Here is a 24209-nt window from a genome sequence, read left to right as displayed (position 1 = left end):
GGTAGACACACACGATGGAATCTGATTCAACCCTGATTAGGAAGGAGATCCTGCCTACCATTTGTGACAACAAATGACATTGTGACAACATGGAAGGAGCTTGAGGGCACAATGCTAAGCAAAATAAGCCAGTCACAGGATTAATACTACCCGCTACCACTTATAGGAGGAATGTAAGAGTCAAACTCACAGAAGCAGAGAAAATGGTGGTTACCAGGGGTGGAGGGAGGGGAGAGCGGAGAGGGGATGGTTTAAGGCTACCAAGTTTCAGGTGTGCTAGGGAAATGGTTCTGGAGATCTACAATACAGTAGAGCGTCCGTAGCTGCATTCTCTACTGAAAATTTGCTAAGGGAGTAGATCTTATGGCTGTGTCCTTACCACATGCACACGAAATAATGAGGGCAAGAGTCTGGGAGGGAACTCAGAGAGGTGATGGACGTTTATGACCTTGATGATGGTGGCCGGAATCCTGTATACTTGTCCCTAAAGTATTTACACTGTTGGAAAAAGAAGAAAAAGAGGCAGAGAAAGAGAAGGAAAGAAAGGGAAGAAGAGAAAAGAAAAGAAAGAGAGAAAAGAGAAAAAATGAGCGAAAGAAGGAAGAAGGGGTAGGGAAGGGAGGGAAGATGGAGCAAAGGAAGGAAAGAAGGGGGGGGGAGACGGGAAGGGAGGAGAAAGGAAGGGAAGAAGGGAGGAGCGTCTGGTTGGCTTGGTTGGTAGACCTCATACCTCCTCACGCTGGGGTCAGGAATTTGACCACCATGCTGGGTGTAGAGATTATTCGAATAAACTTAGAAAGAAATAAAAAGAACTTATAGTGTTTTTTTAAAAAAGATTTTATTTATTTGACAGACAGAGATCCCAAGTAGACAGAGAAGCAGGCAGTGAGAGGGGAGGAAGCAGGACCCCTAGGGAGCAGAGAGCCTGATGCAGGGCTTTATCCCAGGACCCTGGAATCAAGACCAGAGCTGAAGGCAGAGGCATTAACCCACTGAGCCACCCAGGCGCCCCTAGAACTTGTAATTCTTAAGGAAATTTAAAATAATACTAGACTATGTGGATCATACGTGTTTCACAAAGTCATTTATTTCATGTACCTTTTTTTCCTTTTCAATGAAAGCCAATATGTTTCTAGTATTTCACACTTGCATTCCCAACAAATTAAACGCATTTTTTAACAGCACGTTACATGTTTCTAATATTTCACACTGGATTCCCAATAAATTAAACGCATTTTCTGAACAGCACGTTACTTCCAGGGCTGAACATCTGAAATGCTACTTTGGCAGCAGAGAGACCGACTCGTGCAATAAACTAGACTGACAGTTTGGGAAGGTGGGTCATGTTTGGCTCATTTCTCATTGGGCAACCTAACCCGGTTGCTAAGCCCTTCAAAACCAGTTTCCCTGCTTTGTGTGGCAGGATCTCTGTGATCCCGGAGGGGCTGGACGCGCGGAGAGGAGGTCCGCTCCGCTCGGTGGCCCAGTGCGTGGACTCTGAGGCCCCGTGCATCCCCGCACAAGGCGGAATTCCCGGAGTTCCGAGCGCTCGGCCAGGCCCTTCGGCTCGGCGCCCCGCCCGCCGCCCCGAGGGAAGACTGAGGTCCGGCTGACTCGTCTCCTCGAGGGAGCCATGAACCAGTCCCATGCAGGCACCCGCCTGCGCGTCGTGCTGGGACACCTCGGCCAGCGCTCGGCAGGCGTCGGCGTATCCTTTGCGGTGCGCGTGGCTCGGGCTGCAAGTGTGGTGGCCTCCAGGGCTCTTGGCACAGCCGCCCAGCGGACTCTGCCCCTTCCTGCGCGCCAGCGTCCCGGCGTTGGTGTCAGCTGTTCCGGGCGCCCAGGGGCAGGGAGGCAGCGGAGCCGGGGCAGGAGGGTTCCCAGTGCGGATAGCCCCAAGATCCCAGCCAGGGGCCCGGCCTGCTCGCTGGGCGGCCGCGTGACAGTGCCGGCCTCAGGGGCTGCTGTGGCGCCGCCCCAGGCATCGCGGCCCTCCTGGGGCCTGTTTCCCTGCCTTGCCCGGGAGATGGAAGTTCTTCCTGAGGGCCTGCTCTCAGCTAGTGTGGCGTTTTCTGCACTTGGCCGCGCGTCATCCGACCGCCCAGAGTCCGAGGCGCGCGACGCACAGTCCCAGTCGCTCCTAAACTGGAGCGCCGGGCTGCCTGGAGCACCGGGGTGGGCGGGCCGGTGGACACTCAGGCAGCAGCGCACTGGGGCGCGGGGAGGGAGGGAGGCACCGGCCCGCACCCTCGGGCTCTTCTTTCCTTGAGGAGAGCTGTGCGAGCTGCTCCGCCAGGGTGTCCCTGAGCCCCGCAGGAGTGGATACAATGTCTCCCGGTTGTTCTTTCGGAGTTACTCGCGGCGGCGATGTGTGCGCCACCCGTGTCGAATCCCGGAAAATGTCACTACGGGACACGGACGTCAGATGCTTTATGGAATTGTTTCTCCTGCTCCGATTAAGTGTTCTCTTTCAGGCGGTACTTTGGGGGCAAAGAGGACACTGCGTGGGATTTCCCCGTAAGTGATGGGATTAGGCTGTGTTTTGCTGTGTGCAGGATCCTGAACTCCTTCCTAAAAATGCTTCTACGAATGTCTCTTTTTACTTTTATTTTACTTTTACTTCCAGCCACGATGTAGCAGAACCACTGCCCACCTAAAATCCCGTCGCAGATCAAGGCGATTATGTAATCTCATTTGACCAGTGAAAACACAGAAACTGAGGCCAGGAGACATTAAAACTTTTGACCAAAGACATTTAATTACCGAAACCAGGGGTTGACAAAGTGTGTTCCCAGGACCAGCAACAACTTCCCCTGGAAACTTGTTAGACATGCGGATTCCCAGGCTCATGAGGACTCCCCATACTTCGGAGTGGGGCCCAGCAATCTGTTCTCACTTGTTTCTGATACATGCCCACCGGTGAGAACCACCAACGTGTGGGGACTGGAGATAACTGGAACCAGAATGAAGGTTTCCAGGTCCAGTCTGTGACTACTATGAAAATTCTGGGGTGCCTGGGTAGCTCAGTCCCTGAGACCTCTCTTGATTCTTGCTCAGCTCTTGATCTCAGGGTTCTGACTTCTAGCCCTCACTGCTGGTCAGTGAGCCTACTTAAAAAATAATAGTAATTTAAAAAAATATATTCGGATCCTGTTGGTGCTTCTCTAATAGTGTTGAGTTTAGAGCTGCTTTTTCATCTGCGTTTCCTAGAAGAGCACTATCCTGTCAACCTTCCGCCATGGTGGAGATGTTCTACACCAGCACTATCCAGATCCATTGCTAGGATCCCCATGTGGCCATTGAGCACTTGAAATATGGCTAGGGGCAGTTTTCCTTTTCATTCTCCTTTTTCTTTTCTTCTCTCTCTCTCTCTTTTTTAAAAAGATTCTATTTATTTATTTGACAGACAGAGATCCCAAGTAGGCAGGGAGGCAGGCAGAGAGAGAAGAGGAAGCAGGCTCTGTGTGGAGCAGAGAACCCGATACAGGGCTCAATCCCAGAACCCCGGGATCATGACCTGAGCTGAAGGCAGAGGCATTCACCCACTGAGCCACCTGAGCGCCCCTTTATTCTCTTCGATTTAAATAGACAGATGAGGCCAGGGGCTCTGGTATTGGACAACTCTGCAGAAACAGTCAGTGAACGTGCGTGTGGTTGGGGCTTGAAAACAATCCTGCAAATCACGTGGCCGTCTCTTCCCAGCCTTAACTGGTTCTAAGGAGATGTGGGTTCTGGCATAGGGCAGGGCTTTTAAAGCATAAAGCACAATGCATCTTTAATGCAGAGATGCATCAAGAAAAAAACAAATATGACCTATAATTCCAACTCTCATGGATCATTATTCGTCAATGTTTTGGTCTGTTTCTTTTCTGTGCATTTACATAATTATAGCCATCTGTATAGATAGCTTTTTGCACCCATTTTTATCATGTTTACTAACATTATATATTAAGGACATGCAACATTTCCACATCATTGAAAAAACTCTCTGAGGAAAGCAGTCACCACCACCAGAACCCACAATGGAAGGAGAAGAATTGTGGACTGAAATACTGCCTTCTGGCCACCACATCTTGCTAGTAGCTGACAGAGGTCATTAACTCTTTGCCTAGGAAAACAGGATTATACTGTCCCCAGTTACATAAAGACAAGACAAAAATAACATGTTTAAGAATAATGACATTCTTACACTCCTCCTTAAGCTAAAGAAACAATGAAAAAAATTAAGAAGAGGTTTAGTAAATTTGCTGTAGTTCTCTGGATAGAAAACTAGAAGGAATTTCTAGCTCTATCTTAAGATAGTTAAAATTATACTAAAAGTTATACTCAAAAGTTAAAATTATATAAACTATGTGGCTCATACTTTAAAGCCTCGCCACTGTTTATTTAATAGAGATTTTTTTTTTTTTTGAAGAGTAACAAGCCAAACTGTTTGTTTCTTGTATTTCAGAATGGATTCCCACTAAATTCAATTTCTCTTTGGAAGAGCACATTTCTTCGTACTGCTAGATTTAAACCTTATAATTTTTATTTCCTTGGCAGTTTAGTGGAGGGAATAGTAAGTGGAAGAAATCAGTGGAAGCTATGAAGTCAAGAGTATGGGTCGAGTCTGGCCTGAGGCATTTTCTGCTGGATGATCTGGGACCCAGTTACTGAGCCTTGTGAGTCTCATTCTCCTGCTCTGGGCAGCAGGGATGGTGATAAAGGTCTTGGGACTTCCAGTCCCTCCTCTGGGCTCTGTGAAATGAGACGATGTAAGCAACCGTGCGTGCCTGTCCGCAGCTATGTGTGTAACCCAGTCTTCCCTGATGAGAGCTAATTCAGGGCAGACTGTTGTTTCGAGAAAAAGTTGACTCCTCAATTTCATTTTATTTGCCTTAATTCCCTCCCTAGGTAGCTCACTCCACTTCAGGGGCTGTTTCTCCTAACAGTTTCCATCCTCCACAATTCCAGTAAGTAGATCGAATTGTCATTAGTAACTATACAATGTGTATAAAGCATTTCCTAGTGGTAATTAAGATATAAAACACATCTCATGTTGTCTGGTGAAAATTCATTACACAGGGGCACCTGGGTGGCTACTGGGTTAAGCATCCAACTCTTGATTTTGGCTTAGGTCATGATCTCATGGGCTGTGGGATCGATCAGTCATGGGTCAGGCTCTGTGCTCAGCAGGAAATCTGCTTCACCCTCTCCTTCTGCCCCTGCCCCTGCCCCTGCCCCCTCTCTCTCTTCCTATCTCTACAGAGAATAAATTCGTTTCTTTTTTTTAAAAAAAGATTTTATTTATTTATTTGACAGACAGAGATCACAAGTAGGCAGAGAGGAAGGCAGGCAGAGAAAGAGGAGGAAGCAGGCTCCCCACGGAGCAGAGAGCCCGATGTGGGACTCGATCCCAGGACTCTAGGATCTTGACCTGAGCCGAAGGCAGAGGCTTTAACCCACTGAGCCACCCAGGCGCCCCAGGATAAATAAATTCTTAAAAATAAATTCATTATACAAATCATGTGTTGCCAGAAGTTCTAATTCGAACTAGGAAAATTTTTGAAGATGACTGTAATTTATATGTATTTTAAACTTCAGAAAGAGGAAAAATATCAGAGGTGTTCAAATTCAGAAATGTTATACCTCATTTAAGTTAGCCTATGGCTTGTGGTCCTGTTGCTGTATTAGGTAGTGTCTTTGGTTTATCTTAAATTACCTTTGTAGGGGAAGACATCGATCGCCATGGAATTTTCTCATAGAGCCACATTTCCAATCTGGAAGAATGGACTGGGTGATCTGAGTTTGCGCATATGCTATGCACTTACTTGGATTTTGTCACTTTGATTTCTTCTGAGAAGATATGATCTAGACAATTTAAAGTATAAAATGTATTGAATTTGTCTCCTACCTGAACAACCATACGTAGTCATTATCGAAGAAATTTGAAAGAGAAGAAAAGGAATTAAGAAAAATCATTCACAATTCCATTACATAGAAGCAATCACTTAAAAACTGTGTTTTAAAATTTTATTTGCATTTTTTTCAAGTACCCTTTTTAGGATCTTATTTATTTATTTGAGAGAGAGAGAGAGAGAGAGAGAGAGACCAGACGCGCATGAGAGATCAGGAGCAGGGCGGAGGGGCAGAGGGAAAAGCAGATTCACTGATGAGTAGGGAGTCCGATGCAGGATTTGATCCCAAGGCCCTGGGATCATGACCTGAGCCAAAGGCAGATGCTCGACCAACTGAGCCACCCAGATACCCTGTGTCTTGGTTTTACACAAATCTCAGTGTATTTTATTATAGTAAGTCTGTACATGCTGTTATATGTTCTTCATTTTCTTAGAAGATTTATTTATTTAAGAGAAAAAGTGCATACATTGCAAGTTGGGGGAGAGGCTGAGGGAGAGACTCTCAAGCAGTCTCCCCACGGAGCTCATAGACCATTGACCATTTGGGGGCTTGATCTCAGACCTATGAGATCATGACCTGAGCTGAAATAACCAGTCCACGCTTAACTGATTGAGCTCCCCAGGGGCACCAAGCTCTTCATTTCTAAGACTTGTGTCCTATCCCATTGAGCAGATATAATTCATTATTCTTCTATTTTTTGGTAACAGTAGTAGTTAACATTTTAGTTTTAAACCTTTTAAAAATGTTCAGATTAGGGGCCTGCCTGGCTCAGTGGGAAGAGCATGTGACTCTTGATCTCTGGTTTGTGAGTTCGAGCCCCACATTGGGTATAGAGATTACTTAAAAAAAAGAAAAATAGATAAACCATCCCCTCTAGACTTGTTTAAAAAAATTCAGATTATTTTCTTAGAGTAAATAAAAAGTAGAAATGCTTGGTGGAAGAGTATGAACATTTCTCAGGCTCTTGATACATGTTGTTGGATGGTGATTTTTCACTTATACTTATTTGTAATTCCTTTTTCTCCTTTAGGTATACTCGGGATAATAATGTTCTAAGCCTAGAACAGAGAAAGTTTTATGAAGAAAATGGGTTTCTCGTCATTAGAAATTTGGTGTCTGATGCTGATATTGAACGCTTTCGGTACAGTACAAAACTTTGATGTTGTACAAAACTATGTTGTGTTTGCAGTGGGAATGTGAGTAGGATTAGCGTGTGTGTTCAGGTATTTTTCGGTGATTGGCTCATCGGGAAGTGGTTAGGGACATGAGCTCTGGAGCCAGACTGGCTGGCTTTCATCTTAGCCAGACTACTTCCTGTTGTGTGTCCTGGAGCAATGTACTTTCTACTCCTGTTTTCACACCTGTACAATGGGGATGTTAATTGTATTTATGCCCCAGTGTTGTTGTGAGGTCTGGATAAGGTGAAGTACACACAGATGCCTTTGAACGGGGCCTGGCCCATGGTAAGCGTGAGAGAAGTTATTTGCCGTTATTACTCAGGTACACCACATCACAGACGGTTCCTCACTGTTCTGTTAGGCTAAGGAATAGGGGAGTCCCCGCAGTGAGCTCCGGCCTCACAGTGAGGAGACAGGGGCTGCTGCGCTGGTCATTTTCTCTCTCCATCCTCAGAACTACTCAGCCTGACCTGGAGGTCAGTCTGGTGCAGGGACACCCCCTGCTCTATCTCTGAGACTCTTTCCACAGAACTGGCCAGACAGGTGCCTGGAGCCTGCAGTCATGACATCATCTGCCAATTTAATTTTCTAGGAACGAGTTTGAAAGAATCTGCAAAGGGGAGGTGAAACCACAGGGAGTGAAGATAATGAGAGATGTAAGCATTCCAAAATCAGAATTTATTCCAAGTGAAAAGATGGTTTCAAAGATCCAAGATTTCCAAGAAGATGAGGAACTCTTCAGATACTGCACTCTCCCTGAGGTTCGAGAACTTTCCTGCATATTCTTTTTCTTTAAATGAATAATGCACCTACATGCTTGCCTCTAGAATTGCTTACACTTTATCTGGCCCCTCTGTTTTGTGGCTGGTGATCAGTGGTTCTCAAATGGAGGCGGACATTTGGCGGTGCCTGGAGCGTGTTGGGTTGGCACACGGTGGGGACCGTGTGCTTCTGTCAGGGTAGAGGTGGGCATGGTGGGTGGGTGAGCTGCTGCTAATGGAGCCCAGAGATCCTACTGTGTGCAGAATAGTCCCCTCCCCAAATGATGACTTATTGAGCTCCAAATGTTAGTCGGGGGCAGATGGAGAACCCTCTTCTGGAGTCTGGTCATTATTCTTGGTTGCGAAGGGCAGGAATTCTGCCTTAGAGACGAGGCTCTCTCACCATGGGTATGGGCATATCAACAGGAGGGACACTGCAGATTCTATTCACTGGACATCCATTTATTGTTTCTTTTTGTCTAATGAACTGGTCAGTAGAGGTTTAAGTTTGTGTTCAGATTTAAACTCATTTTTTAAAAAATCAATAGTTTTTAAGAGTAGTTCAAGTTTACAAAAATATCCACATAGTACAGAAGGGCATAAGATGAAAAGGAAAGTCTCCCACCCTCCAGCCCCACTCACACTTTCTGGTATCTTCAACTAGAAGTCTCTCATGGCTCTGCAGGTGTATCTGTCTACCCCCCCACCTTTTGTGTCACATGGGAACATACGGGTTGTCCACTTTACAAGTGTAGTTTCTACACTTATAGTAGATCTTACACATCCTTCTATATCACTTATATATTAATTTATATTATATTTTTAAATTATTTTGTAACATCCCATTGCATAAATGTATCACAGTTTATGAACGATTTATTTAGAATGGTTTTTTTTTTAAAGATTTTATTTATTTATTTGACAGAGAGAGATCACAAGTAGGCAGAGAGGCAGGCAGAGAGAGAGGAAGGGAAGCAGGCCCCCTGCTGAGCAGAGAGCCCGATGTGGGACTCGATCCCAAGACCCTGAGATCATGACCTGAGCCAAAGGCAGCGGCTTAACCCACTGAGCCACCCAGGCGCCCTTTAGAATGGTTTTAAAGGACACATTGCATATAGTACATGCTAGAAATTATAACCCCAAGTGCTATTAGAGTATTTGCCCATGGGGGCACCTGGGTGGATCCATTGGTAAAGCATGCTACTTTTTTTTCTTTAAGATGTATGCATTAATTTTAGAGAGGAGGGGTGGGTGGAGGGGGAGGGTCAGAGGGAGATGGAGAGAGAAAATCTCAAGTAGACTCCCTGCTGAGCACAGAACCTGACATAGGGTGGATCTCTGGACCCTGGAATCATGACCTGAGCTGAAACCAAGGCTCAATTGCTTAACCGACTGAGCCACCCAAGTGGCCCAAGCATGTGGCTCTTGGTCTTTGGGTTGTGAGTTCGAACCTTAGGCTGGTTGCGGAGGTTACTTAAAACTTTAAAAAATATATTTTTTTAAATCGGACACCTGGGTGACTTAGTTGGTTAAGTACCTGCCTTGGGCTCAGGTCAGGATCCCTGTGTCCTGGGATGGAGTCCTACATCAGGGTCCTTGCTCAGTAGGGAGCCCTCTTCTCTCTCTACCTACTGCTTTCTTTTTTGTTCTGGCAAATAATATGACAAATAAATAAAATCTTTTAAAAAACCACATTTAAAATAATTTTAAAAATAAAGAAAATTTGCCGCATAAAAAACACTGTGTACAAGTAAGCCAGCTATGAAGTCCAGCCCCTTGGGTGGGGGACAGGAGGGGATATGACTTCCCAGCCTCAAGTCCTGCTATGGAAATGAAAGTTCTGTGCATCCATCAAGGAGGAAAATCTTGACGTTAGTGGCAGCACAGGGTAGAGTTAGCACGACCGGGACATCCAGGTTTCCCACCGCTCTAAAATCTGAACCACGCAATTGCTGGTTCATGCAATGATTTTTAGGAGGTGGGTCCCAATTTTAGTAGTTAGGTATTTATTTTAATGTGTATTGGAAAAAATACCCAGCACATCCAACCTAGAACCTCAGGAATATTATTAATCAGGATAAGACGTAAGTTAATTTGGAAAAATTGTTGGCTACCTATATTGGGCACCTCTGTAAAGTATGATGGAAATGGTAAAATGGCTCTTGAGGGTTACTGAGGTTTAGAAAATACTGGTCAGAGGCACCTGGCTGGCTTAGTTGTGGGACCTTGGGATCAAGGATCTGAGTTTGAGCCCCCTGGTGGGATTAGGGATTATTTAAAAAGGAAAGAAAGAAAATACTGGCCTAAGGAAATTGCAAAAGTTGACATGCTTTATAAACAAACAAGTAGGAGGCCTGACTTCTAGGATTTTGGTTTCATTTCAAGCATTTCCTGCTCAAGTTGCCAATATTCCTTCTACACAGGATCAAACAATGAGAAAGCAGTAGAACATGCTTCATTTTTTGGAGTCAGACAGAATTGAAGATTCAATTTCACTGAATTGGCTCCACAAACAAGGGCAGTTTATTAGCTTTGGGCTTATCTGCATGGGGTGTTCACTTTAAAGGATTATTCATCCATGGAGGCATTACTTTTCAGGAATCGCTGTGTGGTTTAGGTGGGCTGATGCATAAAGCCCCCTGCAGGTAGTCGACACACACCGCTGCCTCCTTTCTGCATGTCCCCTCCCTCGGTGGCTTAGAGGTAAAGAGGTAGCACCCCAGTTGCCCTTCTCTTTTCCTCTGGGCTACGCATGGCCGTTGCGCATGTTGGGGCCTCTCATGGTCCCTTGTTTTTTTCTTAAGTAGGCTCTATGCTCGCCGTGGGGCTTGAACTCACAAACCCCAGCTCAAGAGTTGCATGCTCTACCTACTGAGCCAGCCAGGCCCCCCTCATGGTCCCTCCTTATGAAGAGTCTTGTTGGGGGCGGAGAGGAAGCTGCCTGTTCGCTGGGCAACTATGGACAGTTCCAGTTGAAGGAAGGTTTATCTCTGCCCTTTCCAGTTGATTGCTCAGAGAAACACATGCTTCTCTCTCTCTCTCTTTTCTTTAGATTTTTTCATTTATTTATTTATTTATTTATTTATTTATTTGACAGACAGAGATGACAAGTAGGCAGAGAGGCAGGCAGAGAGAGGAAGAGAAGCAGGCTTTCCGCTGAGCAGAGAGTCGGATGCGGGGCTCGATTCCAGGACCCTGGGATCATGACCTGAACCGAAGGCAGAGGCTTTAACACACTGAGCCACACAGGCATCCCCACATGCCTCCCATGTAGAAAATTGGTTATGGTTCCAACTGGCTTGGAAAAGCCTGTTTAATTCAGAGTCTTGCAGACTTACAAGTTTTTCCTGTTTTCAAGCTGAGTTTGCAATGTTGTGAAATACTGAGTGGGTTTTAAATATATATATATATATTTAATATATATATATATATTTTATATATATATTTATATATTTAATATATATATATATATTTGGAGGGGAAAGGCAGAGGGATAGAATCCCAAGTCGACTCCTCACCGAACAAAGTGCCCAGTGCAGGGCTTGATCCTGTGACTGTGCGATCGTGACCTGAGCAGAAATCAAGAGTTGGAAGCTTCACTGACTGAACAACTCAGGTGCTCCTACCAAGTGCTGAATGAAGGCATCTTGGCTCTTGTATAGATAGTTGTACTTTGTGCCACTTTTGTGCATTGGATTTCTTATCAAACGTTTTTTCTTCTTTTCCCTTAGATTCTGAAATATGTGGAGTGCTTCACTGGACCTGATATTATGGCCCTGCATACAATGCTAATAAACAAACCTCCAGATACTGGTAAAGGGCTCTTACTTGTTATGGAGAAGTCCCCCCCCCAAAAAAAAAGAGGAAAAGAGAGAGTTTAAGGTGTTCTAACTCTAGCTCTGTGTGTAACTGCTAAATTTGGATAACTAAATATATATATGTCCTTTTATTTGTCTTAAAATAGCATACATCATAACAATAGTGAGGTAGAAGAACGATTTCAGATGTTAACACTGACTAAGGTTATTGTTGGATTTCTGGACAACTGACTGGCTTGCTGCTCAAAAGTTTGGTTTAATAAACATGACTGCACATAAACCATAGGCTTTTATTATTATAATTATTGTCCCCAAGCTTTGTTAACTATTCTCACCAATGATGGTGTGAATTCTGTCCTCCTGATTGAAGATATTATTATCTTCAAAATTAAAGCTTTCTTATAAAGCACATACATCACTTGACTTAAAATATCTTGTGCTTGCTAAAATATAGCTCCTAAGATCTCACTCCCAGAGAAACTGATTTGGAAGCTAAAACCCAGGAATCTGCACTAAAAAATAATTTTTTTTTTATAAGTAGGCTAAATGCCCAGCGTGGAGCCCAACCCGAGACTTGAACTCATAACCCTGAGATCAAGACCTGAGCTGAAATCAAGAGATGCTTAACTGACTGAGCTACCCAGGCACCCCCAAGAATCTGCATTTTTTTAAGCCAACAGCTCTTGGTCCATGCTGAGAAATTCTTCTCTACTAGCAGTAATAAATTGGTCCTTCAGAATTCTTTATTGTTTTCCACTTTTGAGGCCAGGAGAGTTTTATGTGACTAGCCTGTAGTGTAGCACCATGAAATCTCTCCTACCCTGGATGTCTTGCTTAGAGACATTGAGTTTGGGCGTAGGGGAACAGTATCAAGTTCAGAGTGCAAAACAGGGAACCATGTAAATGTGGTTCTGTGATCTCTGATTCTACATAATGACTGTTCACCAAGTGCTCTTAGTTCTGTGAAGAACTTCTTGGAAGCCTTTTATTAATTTAGTTACTCGATAGTGTTTGTATCAGCCACTTAGAGGGCTAACAGGGAACTTCAAATTTGGTTACTCTCCAATTGAAAAACTTTTCTTTGAGTGCTAGGCTCCGTGCCCAAACCAGAGTTACTAAGGAATAAAGCACAATAGAGATCATAACATGTTATGAGTTGCTAGAGAATGGTGGGAATCCCTGGCTTTCAGAAACCCAGGAAAAAAGGGTAGGATCTGGAGTCACGCTGTTGATTTGATATTCTAATTTGGTGCTTATCTCTCCAGGCTGATTGTCTGTAGTGTGGTTTCACTTCTTTGGGTTCTGAAGGGATAGACACTGATCTGGTTTTCAGGCAGAGGAGATGAATTCTGAGGTTCAAATGTGGTTTAATAGCAGGTTCTGTTTCAGGCAAGAAGACATCCCGCCACCCCTTGCACCAGGATCTGCAATATTTCCCCATCAGGCCCAGCAATAACATAGTTGCTGCTTGGACAGCCATGGAGCACATCGACCGGAACAATGGCTGCCTGTGTGTGCTCCCGGGCAGTCACAAAGGCGACCTGAAGCCACATGCTTATCCCACGTGGGAGGTAAAAATCCCTTCCTTCCTTCCTTTTCTTTTTCCTTCCTTCTTTCCTTCCGTCACTTCCTTCCTCCCTCCTTTTCTTTTTTAGGATTTTATTCATTTATTTATTTGAGTCAAACACAGAGAGAGACAGGGATAAAGGGAGACAACTCGTGATATTTGCTCGTGATACTTGTGAGAGGTGGCTTGGTCCGAGAGAGGCAGAGGGGGAGGAACACAGACATGTAGACTTTGGTGAACACTAGCTCAACATGCAGCTTGATTTTGTATCCCTGAGATCATAACCTGATCCCCAAATCCAGAGTCTGATACCTGACTCCCTGAGCCACCAAGGTGCCCTTAGAAGGTAAATCTTAACCAGAATATTTATTGTTCTGATTTATTTTTATTTATTGATTTTTGAAGATTTTATTTATTTATTTGACAGAGAGAGAGACGTCACAAGTAGGTAGAGAGGCAAGCAGAGGGAGAGGGGGGAAGCTGAGCAGAGGGCCCAATGCGGGGCTTGATCCTAGGACCCTGAGACCATGACCGGAGCTAAAGGCAGAGGCTTAAACCACTGAACCACCCACGCGCTCTATTGTTTTAATTTTAGATCTGATTCCATACAGAACTTTAACAATGAGATGATTTCCTTTCTTAGCAAAACATTGTTTTTGGTTTTGCAACCAGGATCAGGGAAATTTCAAAGATGTCAGGTAGAATAATCATTTTTCTTTCAACAAGTTTTGGAAAGCTGACCAGTGGGGGGAACTGTGGTAGGCACTGTGTAGAATCTAAAATCATCAAGCTTCATTGCAGAGGTCAGATTAAACACCCACAACACCAGACGCATGTATCAGCTGCCAAGTAATTCTTACCCACTGATCGCTAGATCTCAGTATAAAGACAAGGGAGGAATCATCTCCTTCCTGCTAGAGAGACCAGGGAAGGCTCTGGGGAAGGAAGAGTAGTATTGCACTGCCTGCCGGTTGCATGGTTTATTGATTGAACTATTGAATGCTTTTGAGCCCACGAATGGTAAGATCAAATCGGCTCTTCAAGAATGATAATCCTGAGATCTAGAGCAGGAGATACTGAAGGTGTGGAGTCCAGAGGCAGAGAAACCAGAGAGGAGACTATGCGTGTTGTAGGCCTCAGACAATAAATTCTGAAAACCCCAGAAAAGCATGTGTTGTTCAGGTGGGAAGAATGCATGTGGGTTTTTTGTAGGAAGTAAAGAATATGGCTTTTAGGACTTGTCTCAATTAGTTAGAATTCTTACACAAGGATTAGTGCCAAGTGAAAATCTTTGAGTCTGGATTCTGATATAAAATCTGAAATTGTGAGATTCATAATCTGTTGAGGATTATGGAAAAACTGAGTTGAGGTTTAGGGAGTTTGTTGCAGGCAACAGAAGTGGGCTGCGGCTGACTTAAGCCAAAGGGTGTGTTTGGAGGGTCGCAGCACATGCTGATTAGATGGAAAGGCCGGCAGGCTCTGGTAAGCAGGAAAGTGGGAGTATGTCAGTGGGAGTTCAGGATGGAGCACCTGGTGGGGGTAGTTGATCCTTGACCATGACCAATGCCTTTGATCGATCCTCTGTTCAGATACAAAGTGATAACAGTGGGAGGTCAGATTGAATTTGCATAGGTTACATGTGCACCTAGCCAGGAGAGAAGGGCACTGGATGAAAGGCCCAACACTGTCTGGCAGGAAAGAATCCAACCCCCAGAAGAATGTGGGACAGACTAAGAAGGGGACTAAGATACTGTGCTCCCCCCATAACCATTACTTAAAGCAATAGCTAACATTGGAAGTAGTTCTAAAAAAGCACAGTGTTGTAATTTACTATTCTTTCTTTACTCTGGTTGTGACATGAGTGCTTTCTGAGCTGAGGAGACTTGAACATTTTCTCTCTTCTGGCCTGAGAAAACAGTTTGCTTCTCAGAGGTACTCCTGAATAATAGAAGAATGATTTAGGCAAAGTTACGGGGGAGAAGAATATCATGTGGGGAAAGTGGGATTACAGATTCATGCTGGAAAGGGGATCTCCCATGTTAACTGCAAAATGCAAAGTTGGTCTAGATATTCATTTATAATTTAGTAATGAAGGATAAGTGGAAATTTCATATTCTTCATTTGGGCCCCCAAATCCATGATTTTTACAACCAGATGTCTGAGAAGTTTTTGTATATTTACAGTTGCTTTGAAGAATCTTTTTTTGTCTTTCTCTTGGCAGAACTTACAAAACCTTTGCTTTTCCTAATGAGTCATTGACAAAATTCTTAATCATTGGGTTCCTCAAATATAGTCTTGTTTCTCTTATGTGTTCTAGGGAGGAGTTAACATAATGTTCTACGGGATTCAGGACTATGATAAAAACTGCCCCCGAGTGCATCTTGTGATGGAGAAGGGAGACACTGTTTTCTTTCATCCTTTGCTCATCCATGGATCTGGTTGGAACAGAACTCAAGGATACCGGAAGGTATGCATTCCCATCACTGTACTTTCCAAAGATAAATACATTAGAAACAAAAAATGGAGTTTGTGACTCCACTGCATAGAAATTCCATGTTCTGGGCAAAGCAGGCAGTCCCTTCAGTAGGCAGTCACCTCAAGAGAACTAACCTGAAACTAGGAAAGTGAGTTTTAAGTTTAGATTAGCTTATAACTTTTTCAAGAATGGAGAGAACCAAGTAACCTCCAACTTACCTTCAGACAGAAAGAAGATGGAGATCGTATGTGATGCTATTGGACTCAAAGTGTCCATTTTATTACAAAGGGGTGGTGTGTATATTATTGTCCTTTGCAAGGTATTTTTGTGGGTTATTGTTTGTTTTCATGATCCATAGCCATTGAAATGACAACTACCACAAACTCAACTGAGTAACTAACTTCCCTAAGAAAATGGTGAAGAACCCTGGAACACATTCCTGTTTAGGACTTGAGGACATCCACACACTAGAAAATTGACATGTTGAAAAGTTGAAGTCCTCTTACTCATGTTGTTATGTTCCCCACCCTTTCTAAAAACAAGTATCGCAGGGAGCTAAAAACCTCTTGTATTTCTCAGTCAGACTTAAACTGTACCTGGGGAAAAAGAGATCCTGAACCCTGAAGAGACTAATACAGAACAGCATGGAACATTCTAGAAATCAAACGCTGAGTGAAATAGCTGACTTTCTAAAGGAAATCTCCCTGTTCGGTAGCTGGTGTTAATGGAATGGGTTTTTTCCCAGTATTAACCCTGTCACTCTCTACAGGCAATTTCCTGCCATTTCGCCGGGGCGGACTGCCACTACATTGATGTGAAAGGCACCAGTCAAGAAATCACTGAGAGGGATTATTTACCGATAGGAAAAAAATTATATGGATTTCCAGATGACACCAGGCTGCAGGTATGCTTTTCTGAGATGATAGGTTAAGACTTTTTTGTCTTCTTTTCTTCAGATGCTTAACAACTCTCATACCTGTTGTAATTTAGAAGTATAACATGCTTTGTTTAGAGCGCCTTGCAGAAGCATTGCTGAGACCCACTAAGAATTATAGTGGAATTTCAGCTTGTACGCACGTCCCCAGCCGGGGCATCTGAACACCCCATGCTTTTTTATGTCTTTGGCCACCCTGTGGTACGCAGGCTATTCTGTTCCAGGATGGACAGGTGGAAACAGAAAACAGATCTGGAGGAGAGCAAGTGAAGGACGAAGGCTACCTTCTTGAACACACAGAAGGAAAGTTAGAGGCTTGGGCTCTCACCCATAGGCCTCCTTTATTTGTATAGAGCAGAGTATTGACGTATCTACAAATCCAAGGAGACTCCCAGAAAGCCATTCCTAAGCAGGTTTTGTTTGGCTTAGTTGGCATCTGGAGTTTCATGGAGCAGACTTCAGAAACCACTGATGCTTATCCGTGGGGGATAGAGACATTATTTCGTAGCCTTTCTACTTAATACACATCACTTGTAAATTCTTTGTAACTAGAACATTCAAAGCTGATGATGATGGTCACCAGACAAACTGTAGTCAACGCAAAAATAAACATATTTTCTTTGTGAATGAGTCCATTTTAGCCACTGAACCAAGAAGCTGATCTTATGTTTTAATTTGCATTCATCATAAATACATGCATTTCCTATGGGGGAGACCCCCAAGGAGACGGAGCGTCATGATAACTCTGGCCTTCCAGTACTCTGAAGAGTACCATACACCAGCACTAAGTTACCGTGCCATTAGGAGTCATCTTCTGAAACTCCTTCCCAGCTTAAGAATCTGACTTCTCCCTTGCCCCTTCTCCCTTTAGCATCTATGACTCTATCCCACATCTGCAAAGGCTCTCATTGCACACCGTAGATGGTAGACCCTCTGTGCTCCTCCCTTGGTCCAGTGCTTAAAGTGCATCATATTTTGTCAAGTGGGGCTTCCGTGCAACACTCTGAATTTTAAAGCAGAAAAAAAGCATATATTATGTTTGGGGTAGTAAGTGATTGCCTTCTGAATTCATTTCATTTATTTGAGAGAGAGAGAGAGCAGGAAGGGCGACAGGCAGGCAAAGGGAGAGGGAGAAGCATACTCCCTGCTGAGTGGGGAGCTTACTGAGGGGCTGGATCCCAGAACCTTGAGATCATGACCTGAGCCAAAGACCGATGCTTAACGGACTGAGCCACCCAAGTGCCCCACCTGTACTTATTTGAAAATGTTAGTCTTGCAGATATAGTTCCTCAACTTTACTTAGAATAATGATATTAATTTCTGCTACATAGCCCTTTGTGAGTTATAAGAGCTCTTTCATATTTCTAGTTTTACTTTCTTCACAAATCCCCGTGGATCAGTCATTCCCATTTTTTTTTTTTTAAGATCTTTTTATTTATTTGAGCGAGAGAGAGTGCACGCAAGCAGGGGGGAGAGAGGAGGGGAAGGGAGGGAATCTCCAGCAGATTCCTCACTGAGGGAAGAGCCCGAGACAAGACTCAAACCCAACACCCTGAGATCATGACCTGAGTCGGACACTTAACTGACTGAGCCACCCAGGAACCCCTCACTCTGCACAGTTAGGGAGAAACTGAAATGTCCAAGTGGTTGGCCTGTGTGATGTAAGTGACAGAGGTACATTTTGGAGTCAGGTCTAATTCCCAAACCGTTTTTTCCACCTGACCTAGCAGTTCGCTCAAACATAAACAAGAAACAAAAAAGTCTGAGTTGTTTTATTAAGAACAAAGGAAAAAGAAATCCCAAATCAAGCCATAACTCATGACATCACTTGCACGTAGGAGCAGATCACTGTAAATGGGGCAGTGTCTAAAGGAACGCAGGACAAGGGGCAGTGTGGACTGTTGTGACCAAACACTGTGTTCAGCCAGTTGAAGACACCTGGTGGTCAACAGCAGTGCCAAATAACACAGGCTGAACTTCTGGTGACTTGCTCTCTTAGTTTGGTCAATACTATTCTAGATGTGGGCAAGTACATTATTTGAAGTCTTAGAATATGGTTTATTTACCAGTTGATAGACTACTGTGCAGAGTTTTTCCATTTAACTGTTGGTAGATGCTAGAAATCTACTTTGTCTCATGCTGAACAGATCCCTATGTTCCATCCACTGACTGTGCTTTGTTTTATTTCCAGGATGTGCTTAGATTTCAAGTGCGGCTGGTGAAAGGAAAGAGGATCAACCTATGAGATAGCCGTCGGCTTGAGCTCTTTGAGAGAAAACAGAACAAATCAAGGTGTCTGGGGAAAATTATTTAACAAGCTATCCTAATCTTTTCTATCGCTTGTTCTCCAAATCATGACATGAGGATAAGGTACTTGCTGGTATGTGGTTAGTTCTGTGTGCAGACCTGTTGCTTTCATGGAGAAAGATATGTTACAGTGGCTGATTACTGTTTTCAGGAAAACTGGGGGTCGCAGCTAATAAATGTGTTTCTTGTCTAATTTATGTGTGTTCAATCAGTTTCTTTGATTCAGTTAGCTCTTTACCCAAGCAGAAAGGTATCCTTTGAAACTCAGGATACGTGGACTCTTGCATCCCTCTTCTGGAAAACCCACCACCCCCTGACTTCATGGCACGAGAGATTTCTCAGATCTAGAACACCATCTAACACAGGCATATGTAATGAAGGGCATGGTGGAGTAGAAATAAGGGAGATGCTTGTGCTCTGACACAGGATTCCTTGCATGACTTCTCCAACCCAGGCACCCTCCTTATAAAAACAAGATCAGATCTTTCCAAGTTGTTTTTCTCTGTTCTTGAAGAAGGAAGACTGAGGTGGCTTCATCTGCTATTTTTTATTGGGTAAGGCAGCTGAAAACCCTCTGCATTTATGAACGAAACCTAAACTCTTTCAAACTACAGGGACAATTTTAGATAGTTTAGGTTTCTAGTGGGCATGAACTGGGAGTATTTATTTTATTTTGAATATTTGATTTTTTTTTTTTTTTTAGAGAGACCTACACACACACACACACACACACACATGCTGAGCAGTGGGAAGGGGCAGAGGGAGAGGCAGAGAGCCCCATGAGCAGGGAGCCAGACAAGGGGCTCAATCCCAGGACCCTGAGATCAAGATCTGAGTCTAAGGCACAGGCTTAATCCACTGAGCCACCTTGGGGCCTCATGGAGGGGGGCCAGATTTATTCAGTGCCAGATTTGTACACAAGCTGGGGCAGCAAAGAGCCATAGTCTTGATTTTTAAAAACAATAATTTGCTAAGAAATAACAAGAGTCCTTTTCTTGTTAATCTGCTAAGCACAGGTTTTCCTAAAGAGTTTCACTGTTTTTGTCAGGTTCTTTGTGAGGGCAGCCTATTTAAGTTCAGGTCCAGCTGGAAGCTGAAGAAGGCAAGAGTATCCCTGACAGGGCTCAAGGAAACTGCTTTATAGAATAATTGGACATAAAGTGTACATGAGGAAAGTCTGTGCAAACAGCATGTATGGAGCCCTGTTCCACCAAAAAGCCTTTTCAAACTAATTTCAAATGTAAATAAGTTAGAAAAAATAAACTTCAATAGGAAAACCAGATAGCACAATTTGTTACTTCCCTTATGCATTTTTGAGCGCATGCCAATGAGTCAATCAGGAAACAATTCTTTGCCCATTTTATCTGTGTTCCTCTTGTTCATTCATTCATTCACAAATACCCAATCATCCGTTCCTTGTAATGGGACTAGATGGGGAACAAAGACAGCGCTGGGATGAGTTAGGACGGATCCTTTGGTCTGTGTGGATCCACCTGGAAGAGGTGGGAGCAAAGGTCAGCGGCAAAATGAAGAGCTGGAAGGGGACTATGGGGCATCTGGGCAGAATGAGGAACAGCTGGTTTCACAGTGGGTGGAACGGGGATTTACCCTGGGAGAGTGTTTTCTTTGCCTGGAGACTAACCTCAAAGGACTATAGGAGGTACTCAAAGCGCACACCAAAGCGAATAGAAAGAATCCTCTTTTATTTGTGAACACACAAATAAATGGAAAGATACTTTGTGCTCATGGTTGAGAAGAATGAAAAATATTGTTAAAATGTCCACACTACCCAAAGTAATCTACTGATTCAGTGCAATACTTATCAAAATTCCAATGGCATATTTCACAGAGTAGAAGAAATAATTCTAAAATTTGTATGGAATCACAAAAGATCCCCCAAACCACCAGAGCAATCTTAAGGGTAAAAAAGAAAGGTATCACCCTCCCTGATTTCAAACTATATTGCAAAGCTATAGTCAAAGAGTATGTTACTCGTTCTAACACAAATACACAGATGAATGGAACAGATTGAGACCCTGAAAAGACCCACACATATATGAACAATTCTTCTATGACAAAAGAACCAAGAACATAGAATGGAAAAAAGATCGTTTCTTCAACAACTGGTGCTGGGAAAACTGGAGAGCCACATGCAAAAGAATGAAACTGGAACACTGTTTTACACCACACACAAAAATTAACTCAAAATGAATCAAGACTTGAATGTAAGACCTGAAACCATAAAATTCCTAGAAGAAGACCAAGGCAATAAACTCCTTGACATGTGCTTTAGTGACATCTTTGTGGTTATGACTCCAAAGGCAAGGGAAACAAAAGCAAAAGTAAACAAATGGGACTCCATCAAACCAAAAAGCTTCTGCCTAGCAAAGAAAACCATCAACCATTAACAAGAAAAGGCAACCTACCAAATGGGAGACGACATTTGCAAACCGTATATTTGATAATGGGTTATTATCCAAAATACATAAGGAACGCATACAACTCAACAACAAAAAGACAAATAACCTGATTTAAAAAAAAGTGTAGGAAACCTAATAGACATTTCTCCAAAGGAGACAGATGGCCAAAGGCACTAGAAAAGATGCTCGACATCACTAAGACATCCCCCTGTTCACTTATATACATATATACATATATATCTATTATATAGATATCTGTGTGTGTGTAAGGTCCAGATGTACAGCTTTGTAATTCAACATCCATATACACTACAGTGTGATCACCATTACAAATCTCGTTACCAAGCATCACCATACAGTTGGCTTCCTTCACACCATGCCTGCTTCTCCTCTGGTAACCACTAATCTATTCTCTGTATCTTTGAGAGTAATTTTGTTGGTTTGGGTTTCTTGGGTTTTTATTTTGCTTTATTATTTATTTGTTTTTTCGATTTCAGATAGGAGTGAAATATAGTAGTTGTCTTTCTCCAGCGTATTTTACGTAACGTAATACTCGCACATTCCACCCATGTTGTCACAAATGGTAAGATTTCATTCTTTTCTGTGGCCGAGTAATATTCCACGAAGCATCTGCCTTTGGCTCAGTCATGATCTCAGGGTCCTGGGATCAAGTCCCTACCTCGTACTCCCTGCTCAGTGGGGAGTCGGCTTCTCCCTCTCTCTCTGACCCTCCTCCAGCTTGTGCTCTCGCTCTCTCTCTCTCAATAAATAAATAAAATCTTTTTAAAAAATGAACAGGAAGAAATTGTGAACAACCTAGAAACTGGACACTCAGAAATACAGCCTTTCTCTTGGTTATTTTAGGGATTTCTGCCCTTGTTTGGGAGCTGGTAATCTTTTTTTGTGAAGGATCTGGCTCTTTACTATCAAGAGCCAGATAGTAAATATTTTCTCCTTCAGAGGCTATTATACTCTCTGTGTCCCAAGGACTCAGCTCAGCTGTTATAGCAGGAGGGCAGTCAGGGACAACAGCTAAGTAAAGAGGTGTGGCTAAGATCCAATAAAACTCTATTCACAGAAATCTGCAGATATCTGCCAGATACCTGCCAGACTTAACCCTGGGGTTCTTCTTTGCCTAGCCCGCACGAGATGACTCTCTGTATTTAGGAACGCAAACAATTGTCATGCACCTTGACAAAAAGCTCTGCCTGGCGGTGTGGGAACAATGCTTCAGAGCACTTCCCTGTTTCTTTGAGATGAACAGGAAGGTGTTGTGAGCCTGGCCCTGCCCCATGCAAGGCACAGTTTGCTTTCTTATGCGATGAGCAACTGTTTGTTTTTTCTTTCTTGATGTGGCCAATTATTAATGTAGATTAACTTTGGGACAGCCTTTGAAGACTTATCCTAAGTCCTCTGGTGTAAATTTAGCCCAGAAGGAGGATGCTCTAAGATGGGGTGGGTGATACATAGCACCCAAGGACACTGCTTAAATATGCACATTTGTATCCACCAGCAATCTTGGTTGCAAAGGACAGAAGCTGACCCTAAGAATGGGAAACAGAAATCAGACCGTGTTAGCAGGCTCTCCAGGACTTAGGGAAATGCTATGTGTCGAGGTGTGCCATGGACAGGAGCACAGCACAGTGGCGATGGTGATGGACGTCCCGCCTCACCCACGTCCACTGCCCCGTTCTCTGGGCCCGAGCTTTGGAGTACAAGCCCTGGGCACAGAGTGTGAGCCACATGCCATGCCTGGCTGCCACAGAGGTAGAAACAGAGGAGGGGCCTTCCTGGTTCTGTTTGCCACCTGCCCTAAGACCATACTTCATGGTGGGGTGGGATTGCCTCAAAGCAAGATCAGGTAGCAAAAAGAAAGAAGATGGACAAAATGTTTTCATCTGCTACAACAGCCACACCATCTGGGTTTCATAGTCTGCCTGCTGGGGAATAGTAAAACCCGCTGTGAACTTGATGAAGGGAAGGGCTGTGTCTCTGCTTGCTCTCTCAGGCTTGTCCTAGGTGCCTCTCTCAGTCCTCGAGTGATACAGGCTCATCCTTGATCATCTGGGAAGCACACCATGGACCCTGGGAGCTCTGGCCTGGTGCAGCATTCTTAGGGCTGGGGTGATGAATCATTATGGGGTCACTGCCAATACTTCAGTAGGTCACACCCCTGGTTTTTTTGTTTTTCTTTCCTTTGAGAAAGAAAGCATAGGGAGGGGAGGGACAAGGAACGAGAATCAAGCAAGTTCCTTTCCCAGTGCAGAGTCCAACGCCGGCTGGATCTCACAATCCTGAAACTGTGACCTCAGCTGAAATCAACAGTGAGACGCTCAACCGACTGCACCATCCAGGTGCCCCATAACTTCTATTTTTAAATAAAATTATGAAATAAAATAGAATGAGGGGTTCCTGGGTGGCTCAGTGGGTTAAAGCCTCTGCCTTCTGCTCAGGTCATGATCTCAGGGTCCTGGGATTGAGCCCCACATCAGGCTCTCTGCTAAGCAGAGAGCCTGCTTCCCCTGCTTTTCTCTCTGCCTGCCTCTCTGCCTGCTTGTGATCTCTGTCCAAAAAAAAAAAAAAAAAATCTTTAAAATAAAATAGAATGAAAAAATAAAAAACAGAGAAGAAATCAGAGAGCACCACATAAGGTAAGGAAAGCAATGTTTTCTGTTTTATTTTCTTTTAAAGATTTTATTTATTTATTTGTCAAAGAGAGAGACACAGAGCACAAGCAGAGGAGCAGCAGGCAGATGGAGAAGCAGACTCCCAGCTGAGCAGGGAGCCAGATGCAGGACTTGTTCCCCAACCCTAGGATCATGACCTGAGAGAAAGGTGGACTCTTAACCG

At 43.8% G+C, this 24209-nt stretch overlaps 1 protein-coding gene across 1 annotated transcript; it reads left to right on the top strand.

The window, feature by feature from the left end:
* The first annotated feature begins 1398 nt into the window (after positions 1-1398).
* LOC101676398 (phytanoyl-CoA dioxygenase, peroxisomal) lies at positions 1399-19132 on the top strand. The gene is made up of 9 exons (XM_045069122.1): positions 1399-1708; positions 4894-4952; positions 6929-7039; positions 7669-7837; positions 11569-11650; positions 13045-13226; positions 15540-15689; positions 16468-16602; positions 18824-19132. The coding sequence occupies exons 1-9, from the start codon at positions 1634-1636 to the stop codon at positions 18875-18877; spliced, it is 1017 nt and encodes a 338-aa protein (XP_044925057.1). The 5' UTR covers positions 1399-1633; the 3' UTR covers positions 18878-19132.
* The last annotated feature ends 5077 nt before the right edge of the window (positions 19133-24209 follow it).

The sequence above is a fragment of the Mustela putorius genome, unplaced genomic scaffold (genome assembly GCF_011764305.1).
Source record: "Mustela putorius furo isolate JIRA1106 unplaced genomic scaffold, ASM1176430v1.1 tig00003913_pilon_pilon_pilon, whole genome shotgun sequence".
Taxonomy (NCBI): Eukaryota; Metazoa; Chordata; class Mammalia; order Carnivora; family Mustelidae; genus Mustela; species Mustela putorius.
Note: the sequence above shows the minus strand (reverse complement) of the source record. Positions and strands in the feature narration are given on the sequence as shown.